This window comes from Vanellus vanellus (genome assembly GCF_965231255.1).
Source record: "Vanellus vanellus genome assembly, chromosome: 14".
Taxonomy (NCBI): domain Eukaryota; kingdom Metazoa; phylum Chordata; class Aves; order Charadriiformes; family Charadriidae; genus Vanellus; species Vanellus vanellus.
The window spans coordinates 14,315,663-14,325,400 of record NC_138919.1 but is presented as its reverse complement, the minus strand read 5'-3'; the positions used below and the strand labels follow the sequence as shown (position 1 = coordinate 14,325,400).

Here is a 9,738-nt window from a genome sequence, read left to right as displayed (position 1 = left end):
CTACAGTAATTAACTAGGCAGAAGATCATGCAAAGTCTTTCCAGACTAGTAGTATCTGCAAGAAAAATACTGGGGTTTGTTTACAGCTTATAGAAGACAAAAGCCTTGGTGGTTTCTAGATTTGAAGTGCCTCTGCAAGAGGCTGTTGGGATCCTGCGCTGGGAGAACCTGCGCTGCAGAAATGCATTAATTGCAGGAGCAGCTGGGACTGGAGCCTGCAGCTTCTTCAAGATCAAGGCAGAAGCAGCAGCAAACCCCAAGGAAATGGGCATTAAGTAGCTGCTCCTTTGTGACACCGAAATCAAAGGCGCTGCCCTAGACCCTGCATCCCTCTGGTGCCAGCGGGGAGGGCGGTGGGAAAACGGGAAGGGAAGGGCGGCAGCGGCCGGCCCAGCTGCCCACCCAAAGGCCTTTGTAAGCCAAGCTCCTGCTGCCGGCTTGTTTAATGATAAATGCCCTCAAGCTGCTAACGAGTTACTGATTCAGTGGCTGGCTGTGAGCGGCTTTCGCCGAGGATGAAGAAGGCGACAGAAGAACAATGGAGGGCAATTCCACTGCGGGATCCTTTACCCCCGCACAGCAGTTCAGCGTTGCTGATCTTGTTGTCATAGCGGTTTATTTTTCCTTAAACGTTGCAGTGGGAATATGGGTAAGAGTATTTTCTCTTGTTCCCTTTCTGCTTTCCTTTTGAAATAGTTGTCTTTTTTTTTTATCGGGGCTGGCTTTTTCTGCATGGAATATTTTGAAAACCTCTATTATTTTCTTCTTGTGGTTTGCACTCGTTTTGTATTTTGTGTGTTGCACTGCGTTTGCTCTGTTCTGTTGTGCAAACCCTCCATCCGCCCCGTTCACCCCTTGTGGAAAGACTCCCGTAGCCCAAGAACGAGGTGGAACGAACCACGGCACAAACCTCTCCCCTGGCTGCCTGTCTGCCGGGCGTAAGCAGATCCGCCACTTGGCTATTAAAGGGCGTTGAGACAAATGCTCTGCTCAACAGAGAAAGCCTTCAGCTACCTGCGGTGTCAGACAAAGGCTCTCCAAAGCCGTTTAATCTGCCTTGCAGAAAAAAAACATAGCCAAAACTGGGCCCTATTAGCCACCCTGTCTGCTCGGGATGGCACTGGGGCAAGCACATCCTCCGTGCTTCCCCCTCTCGGGGTGTCTCCTTTGCTATTCATGGCTCCCAGGTACTTGGGGCTGCAGCCACTGTTTGGTGTAATTAAGCTCGAGTTGCAGAGCTCCCACTAATTATCCAGAGTCTCCTGTCTCTTGGCTTCTCGTCTAGGAGACCTGGTTCTTGGTTTCTTGGTGTCTTGTCTGGGTTTGTAGGGAAAGGGTGCTCTGTGCTGATCTTTTCTCCTCCCAGTCTTCATGCAGGGTGAACAGGAACACCGTCAGTGGCTATTTCCTTGCTGGCAGAGACATGGCGTGGTGGCCAGTAAGTAGAGACCTCTGTGCTTCTTGTGACACCCTGGGCAGCGGGGACATCCAGCACCGCTGTCCCTTCGACTGAATTCCCCCTTTTGCGCCTCTGCTTTCTCCATCGCCTGCCCACGCTGTCCCCCACCCTTTGCACCTCCTTCTGCAGGATTTCTGTCCTTGGAGCTGCATCTCCTTTCTCACTGCACGAAGGATGCTGGAGCCCACCCGGGTTGTTGGGTCTCCTCATAGGCTGCTTTGAACTTGGGGAGGGGTTCTTGGAGTCGAACGTCTGACTTCACTGGCCCCATGTGCTCCTGGTGGCTCCAAGAAGACATGGGTGTCCCAAGTTTCTTTTTCCCCTCCTCTTATTGTGGTCTGATCCTGACAAACTGGTTGTAGGTCCTTCCTATGGACACAGGGCCACCTGCAGGCAGGGTGCATGGCCACCACAGCAAATGCAGCAACGTGTGGCTCCTTCTCATCCTCCTGAAGACAGAACCCACTGGGGATGTCCAGATGAGCTGAACGTGTGGGAGCACAGGTTGCTGAGGTTCCCGATTGGAGTCTGTTCAGGGTTTTTCTTGCAAAATATGTACACATCCCTCATCACACACAGTGTATCTTTGGCCACGCTTTGCTTTTAGAAGTGGTGGGGAGGTTTGCGCTCTGCTGCTCCCGTTCAGATGTTATTTTTGCTGCCTCTCCTCACTGAGTTATCCCCTCGGGGCTGGGCTGCTGGGGAAGCACCAAAGCTGGTCCAGCTGGTGTGACTGCCATGCCAAGCTGCAGGGAGCCGGTGGCCGGGCACCTGCAGCACCTCCTCTGCTCCTCCGCAGATCGGCGCCTCTCTCTTTGCCAGCAGCGAAGGCTCGGGGCTCTTCATCGGGCTGGCCGGGACCGGTGCTGCCGGGGGAATCGCTGTCGCCGGCTTCGAGTGGAACGTAAGAAACGTGTCGTGTTATTAAGAAAATGAGTTTCAAGAGCTGTGTCACAGCAGATGGCCCATTTCACGGAAGCTGCGCACAATGTCCCGAAAGGAGTTGTGCAGGGGGTAATTAACGCAACCCTGCTAAGTCAGCGTCTCCAGCTCATGTCTAGTGCACGTACAGCGAGTTTGGAGTCAACTCAGGTCCATGTGCTCAGGGAAAAAGGACATTTCAGTGCAGAGCTTCCTAGTCCAGCTGATGAATAGGTCACCCATCCCCTGCTTCCACACCCATAACTTCCAAAGTCCTTGGGTTTTGCAGCAAAAATATGGCATTTGACTTGCTTGGTGCTCAAGGAGATAGTAGGAAATGTCTTGTCAGGAGCTGAAGGGCTGAGGGGAATGGGCTCCTGCTGGTGGGGTTGCCGGGGGGTCTCTACCATGACCTTGTGCACCCGTGCCTGCCGTCTGAAGCCTTTTGGGGATGTAAACATGCACTTAAGGGTGAGCTGGGGCTGGATCTGGAGTGGTGGAGGGGGTCTGGCATTGCAACTGATGTCGAGCTGCAGCAGGATCAGTGTTTTTTCTGGCTGTGCCGTGTTCCTCCTTCCCAACAGGCGACCTACGCTCTTCTGGCGCTGGCCTGGGTGTTTGTGCCAGTCTACATCTCATCTGGGGTACGTAGAGTTGCCCTGAGCCTGCTGCGAGGACCGTGGCCCCAGCCAGGTTCCCTGCTCCCCGCAGAGCTGTCACCACTGTCCTTTGAGACTTCTAATGCCTGCTCTGGGAATACAGCTGTCCCCTCGCCTTTCCTGGGACCACCCCCAGAGGAGGGTGCCTGGACGGGGCAGTCATCATTCTCTTTTGCTCTGGCAGATTGTCACGATGCCCGAATATCTCCAGCAAAGGTTTGGAGGTGAGAGGATCCGGATGTACCTCTCCGGCCTGTCGCTCCTGCTCTCCATCTTCACCAAAATCTCTGTGAGTAGCTTCTGCTCAGCTCTGTTACAGATCCATGACTGATTTCCAGCAAGTGAAATGTTATTTTGGGGCTCAAAGCTCGTGTAGCCAAGTTGGGGGAGAACAGCTGCTGCAGGATACTCCAGGAGGGAGCAGGACAGCAGGTGGGAATTCGTGGGCAGATGCCATCTGCAACACCCCGTGTGTTTGTAGGTAGATCCAGCAGCGATGTTCATGTCTGGGTGGCCCTGATGGATGCCTGGCTGGGTGTCAGGAATCCCGAACTCATGGTGCACTTGCTTTGTTGTGGATGAAATGTGCTTGGGGGCTGGGTTGCATCGTCTGGGCTTTTCCTCCATGCTCCGGCAGTGATGCTTTCCAGCACTCCCCGAGGGACCCAGCAGAGCCGGGAACTGAATTGGAAATGTGTTCGTTGCTTTAGGACACATGGGTTTGCTGAGGAAAAGAAGTCTTGCTGCACCTATAAGACGCCCAAACCTGTACAGAAAGTGCCTGATCTTTAGGGACTTTTCCACAGGGATGTCTTCTCCCCATTTTGGCCTGGTTCACAGTTCCCTGTGAGCAGCCCCTGGTCCCGCTGCCCGCTTGGTGACCGTGGGAAGAGTTTATCTGAGGTAAAACAGCTAAAGAGCCTGTGACACCAGGCAAGCAGGAGAGAGCTGGGCACAGACAGCCCGGGGGGGCTGGAGACAGCGAGACAGAGATCAAGAGCAAACAGCTCAGAAACAGATCTGGAGGAGAAAACACACCGGAGGGAGAATCCTGCATGGCTCCGATGGAGCAGGCGGATCTCACCCGGAGTCTGCTGGGGCTTCCGCATTAAATATGCTTTTGCGTGTGTCTGGCTGCGAGAAGAGGCTGTCTGCAGGGCAGGAGGGCCGGTGCCGGAGCGTTTCCCCACGGCGAGGCGCTCAGTGCTTGCCTCTGTGCTTGGCAAACACCAGCTTGGCTGGAAGCAGCATCTCTCCCTGCGCGGAGTTTCTGCCTCCTCCCCGGCAGCTTCGCAGCCCCAGGCCCCGGGCTGAGCTGTGGGGGGACCCTCTGGGTCTCCCTCCGAGGGATGCGGAGGATGGAGCAGCCTACAAACAGCTTTCGCTGCGTACATCCTTCAGCACGTCGTGCAATGGGCTCGGACAGACCCCAGCGCTGCGTGATGGGGTGCTCCCAGCTCCAGGAGACTCCGTCTGCTTCCCATGAGCTGCTCTTTGACCTTGGGCAAGGCACTATGCTTCGGGCTTAAAAGGCAGGTCGCAGGAGATGGCAGCCTGTCCCATGTTCCTGCTGTCACAGGGTTTTCTGCGTGGCAGAGGTGATGCTGGTGATTCGGTCGGTGCAGCTGCCACCTGTATTTCACCCCCACAAACACATGTCCTGTCGTGCTGGAGGGCATTCTGCCCATAAAACTGATATTCTTTATACTCTTACCATTTATGCTGTTGAAAATCCTATGGCATTTCTCCTGAAATCAGCCTGGTGGCTCCCGGAGCACCAGTTCAGGTTGCAAGTTTGGGCAGTGACACTTTGATTATTCCCTGATTGTCCTAATGTCCAGTAAACTGTTGTCCCTTATTCCCAGTTATTATTGCTGTTCAAGAGACATCTCTCTCCTGCTCCTGATGAAGACCTGGGTGGAGCTCGAGGGAGATGCTGGACCTGTGTCTGTGGTGCTGGTCCCTGGGATCTGCGTGAATCCCTGCTGGTGTTTAAAAGAAAAGGTTGGAAGCTGGGATAGGATTTCAGGTGGGGTAGTTTATTTTTGCTGGTTTGAATCTGAAGAAAGAAATCACCGGTAGTTTGAGGCCTGGTTGTCTTTGAGTCTCTTTCCAGACTATGACAGACATCACCTCTTCTCTTACAAAACAGTGCCCTCCCATGCTATGGGGATGTGCTTTGTCCCTTTGGTTTCCAGTCTCTCCATGGCTTTTCCCAGAAGGGATGGATGCCCTACAAGTTCATTCTTAGTTGGGAGACCATTGTGGTGTCACCCCTTGCCTAACACCAGATGAACCTGTAGATGACCTCTGCACAGTGCCTGCACCGATGGGAACCTCTGTGGTTCTCCTGGCCCTTCTCAGCACAACCTTGTGTTTGAAGCTTGGTGGACACTCCCAAATGCTTTTTCCTGTGCCTTTTCTCAGCCAGTGCTATAGTTTCTTTGGTCTGCTGAGTTTTCTCTGATCTGAGTCATGCAGGATGCAACAGAAGAGGAATCAGCCTAATAAGGGGATTATCTTGGCATCTGGCTCCATTCATGGTAAATCTCACAAACAATGGTTGTTTCCAGCAGTGGGTTGGGATGAATGTCTGTGGACATGTGGGGCGTTGCCAAACTAGCCTGATGTCCTGTCCCTGGTGGTGTCCACAGCTGGGAGCATGGGAGGAGGCTGTGAAACTCAGGGCAATTAGGCAGTGCTGTTGCCTGGCGGGGGTTTCCTGTGGTCTTCACTGGGGACTGTCTCAAAGCCCGGGACAAGCTGGGCTTTTCTTGCCTCCTCTCCCTGCAGATGCTGGGTTTGTGCATAGATCTTTGCTCCACGTTCTCCCGAGCTGAGATACGGCATCACTGCTGCTCCCTTGGCTCTTCTTTTGGGGCAGGGGGGATGACAGTCCTCCCTCGCCTGGAATTTACCCTCTGGTGGACCCCAACCGTCCACATTTCATGGCAGGGTGCAGCAGGGCAGCTCAAAGTCCTGTGGAGAGATGGTGTCCCCCTTGTCTAGGAACACATGGGAAGTTGCACAGGCATCCTAGGCTTGGCGAAGAGCCCCTGGAGACTTCTCTGTACCCTGGGCAACTTGTTCTGCTGAGGCTTTGGCTTCACCAATTGTTAAATCCAAGCTGTCTCTAAAGCCAGCTTTCATTGGGAAGGCATTAACAATGTTGGGTAAGAATGAGTTTCCAAGTGAGGTCACTGGTGGAGGCAGGGATCTCGCTGGATTATGAGGCCTGACTTCAAAAGCTTCTCCTCTCCTTTTACAGTTGAAAGAACTTGTTTTATGAATAGGTCATGCCTGGTTTTAATTAGCTTGTTTTTGTATTTGGGATGTCTTATTAATGACCCAGTCACATGCGCTTTTCTTTTTTCCCACCCTAGCAGAATTACCAGGAAGGGAGGTGGAGATACCTCTGCTTCCTCATAGCAAAGGCTTAGACTCATTTGCAGACGACTGCAAAAAATGATTAAGCATTGAGAAAGCCAAGAGAAGCAGTTATGAAATACCTTGTCCAGGTCTGAGTCTTCGCAACTGGGTTCTGGGGAAGGGTTGCTGGAGCAGCAGGCAGTCACGGGGGCGGAATGACTTTCTGGCAGGTGCTGACGTGGCAAGTGATGGATCCCTCCAAGGGACGCTGGGAGCTCCAGAAGACACCAAGGATGCTTGACTGGCACTGTGCTGGGGAGGCTCAAAATATTTTGGGTTGCCGCTTTAGGTTGCGTTGGGAGGAGACGGCTGAGGGCCTTTAGTTGGGGCTTTTCTGCCTTGTAGTTGAAGCTTGCAGTGTACGAATGGCTTAGTTGTCCTCTTGTAGGGCTGCTTGGTGGTCTCTGTGGCATCAGGCTGTGCTTGGATTGCATTTGTCATGGAAAGGCATCAGAGGAGTCACTAGTAGAGGTTTTGGCATGGTTGCCCATGAGTTGGTTCCTCTTCAGCAGGACATTCCAGGGCTGAATTGCCTCTTGGTGCTGGCAAGAGCTCTCCTGTAGACACGGCCAAGCCCAAGTGCAGTTGAGGACAAGTAGTACTTCCCTTGGGAATGCCAGGCATGACTGTGGTGTAAAGTCTGGTCCAGATGTCGTGGAACAGTCCCTGAACTGAGATCCTCAAGATCATGGTGTAGGTGCTCTTCTGGTAGGTTTGATTTGTAATTTAATCGACATTATGCCTAACAGTGTGGGCTCATCTGCTAGGGAACAGGCTTTCTTGTTGTGCTGAAGCTGGATGTGTGCTCACCTACTGGATTTCATGGCTGATGGAGCCCTGCTAGGAGGCACGTGCCTTGGTTTTTCCGTCGTGTGATCCTGCGTAGCCCCTCTCCATCACACAATGATGGCCCTCGGCTCCCGCGCAGCAAGGTTGCTGGAGCAGCACTAGGAGGAGGAAGGGCAGAGCTGGGGGAAGGAGGTGCGACATGGGAAATAACACCAGTCCTCCACGTTACTAATCCCAAGTGACTGCTCCCGCATGACCAGGCAAGACAGCTCTGTTGTTTGGGGGATGGTTTCTGGGAGGTGTGTGAAAATAGATGTCAAATCGGAGCTGATGTCTTCGCTGTGGGAAGCCATCACGGCTCCAGGCAAGGGTGTGGAGTAATTCGTCTTGCCTCTTCCTGCCCCTTCTGGCCTTGTTTCCTTCTCCAAACAAGGTTTTTGTGAAGATACCCCAGCCAAGTGCTGGGGATGGCTTGATTTCAGCTGTGGGTGGAGATGCGGTGGTGGTATGAGCACTGCCTGCTGTGCCTGGTCCTTTCCTCCCACGGCATCGCTTCTTTGTTGGAGGAGGTGCCCTGGGTCCCTCTGAGTCTCTGCATTCCATTTCTCATTTCCATGAGACTGTGACCAGAGCTCCCTGTGTGGGAAATGGTGGTCACTTTTGGGGTGTCAGTCATCTTGAGGGAATCTAGCAGCTGAGTGAGCCGCAGGCCTGTGCACGCTTCTCTGGGCAGAGCCATGCTCTCAGCATCCTTGTGGGATGTGACACAGGCGCTGGAGATGCTGGGGCTGGTGGAGGCAGTGTGTTGGATGTGGAGTCAGTCTGTCCTTCTGCAGCCAAGCAGAAACCCTGAGCTTCTTCCAGGGGCTTTGCAAGAGGGGCTGCAAAGGTGAGGGGATGTGTTGGAGGATGCACTTGTGCTGGTCCATGCTGGGGTGCAGGACCCCGGGCTGCTGCTGCTTGTTTGGGGCCAAAAGCAACTTCTGCCACTTGCCCATGCCTTGGTTTCCCCACCTGTGCAAAACCATGAGATATTTTGCTGGAAATGCTCAACAAAGAAGTGGCTTGGTGTTGGGGCAAGGCTCAGGAATGGCAGTCCTGGAGGTCTTGTGCTCCATGCTGGGACCACCCACACGCGCTCCTCACCGTGGAGTGGCTGTTGTGGTTGAAATGCTGCTGTGGCCCCAAGGGAGCAGGGCAGCACCTTGTCCTGCCCCACCATCACCCACCTGAACACCATGAATGGGCTCGAGTGATGTGACACAGAACTGCTCCGTCCATCACTAAAGGCATTGCAGGTACCAGCAAGCACCTTGAAAAGTCCCTGCACCTGGGGAGGAGATCCCCTCCTGTCCCCAGCAGCATTTTTAGGCTCGCTGCTGCCCTCCTGACTGGTCTGACTGCCCAAACCATTGAACTGCAGCTGGGGAGGAGGGAGTGGGTCCTTGGCAGCCTCCTTGCTGGCAGCATGGGTGCCAGGAGGATGAATACTGCCAAGCAGAACGTGAAATACCAGCTACAGCCGCTCCCGTGCATCAGCCTCGTGGGGGCTGTTGGGGTGCAGTAACAGCAGAGGTGTGCTGGGCTGGGGGGGTGGCTTGAGCTGCCTCTAGAGAGCACCCAAGGGTGCTGATGGTTTGGGAAAACGAAGCCCCTCAGTTGGTACCCGGTGCCCCATTTCCAGGGCTTTGCAGAAACCATGGTGAGATGCCACCTGGAGAGCAGGGCACTGCCATTGGTGGAGGGAACTAGAGGTACTCAGGGTGGCACGAAGGTAGCTCAGGTCAGGGTCTGATCCTGTAAAGGGCTGAGCATCTCTAGCTCCCTGCTTTGGTTTCAAAGGCAGTGGCAGCACTGATGCCCCAAGGCATCCTGTCTCTGGCCCTTACATCCCACTGTCTACATCCAACTTGGCGCAGTTGCAAATGACTGCTGGAGCTGCCTGCTCTGCTCTTTGGGGGCTGGGGGAAGGTGGCCTGTGACATCCACCTGCACCGGTGACATTGCCACCTGCGTGGGACCCCAGGCTCCAGCACTGGCTTTGGGAAGTGTCCTTCTGGCATGTGCAGTGCAATGTCCTTGCTGTACCCATGGTGTTGACTATTTCCCTGCCATGCCGCTCTTACAGCAGCCCTTGGGTGCTGTCTAGCCAAGTGGATGTCCCTTGTCCCAGCCCTTGTGTTTCTTCTTCCACACACAGACAGACCTGTACTCGGGGGCCCTCTTCGTGCAAGTCTGCCTGGGCTGGGACCTTTACCTCTCCACCGTCCTGATGTTGGTGGTCACAGGGCTCTACACCATTGCGGGTAGGTTGCTCAGCATCTCCTGGCCTCAATCTTTCTTCTTTGGTTGAACCACACCACTTACACTCCTGCTTTTATTTTATTTTATTATTTTTTTCCACTCCTGGAAGGTCTTTGGGGATTTATACTAATGGGTTTCATATTCCCTGTGCTATCCAGCCAGCATCCTTCTTCACCA

At 53.9% G+C, this 9,738-nt stretch overlaps 1 protein-coding gene across 1 annotated transcript in view; it reads left to right on the top strand.

Annotated features, from left to right (window-relative positions):
- Positions 1-538: 538 nt before the first annotated feature.
- Positions 539-9,738, top strand: part of SLC5A10 (solute carrier family 5 member 10) — a gene marked incomplete at both ends in the record, with an annotated part of 40,959 nt that continues 31,759 nt past the window's right edge. The window contains 6 exons of the mRNA XM_082490629.1: positions 539-649; positions 1,367-1,438; positions 2,259-2,363; positions 2,965-3,024; positions 3,224-3,328; positions 9,458-9,563. Coding sequence (XP_082346755.1) covers positions 539-649; positions 1,367-1,438; positions 2,259-2,363; positions 2,965-3,024; positions 3,224-3,328; positions 9,458-9,563 — 559 coding nt within the window. The remainder of the gene's footprint in view (positions 650-1,366; positions 1,439-2,258; positions 2,364-2,964; positions 3,025-3,223; positions 3,329-9,457; positions 9,564-9,738) is intronic.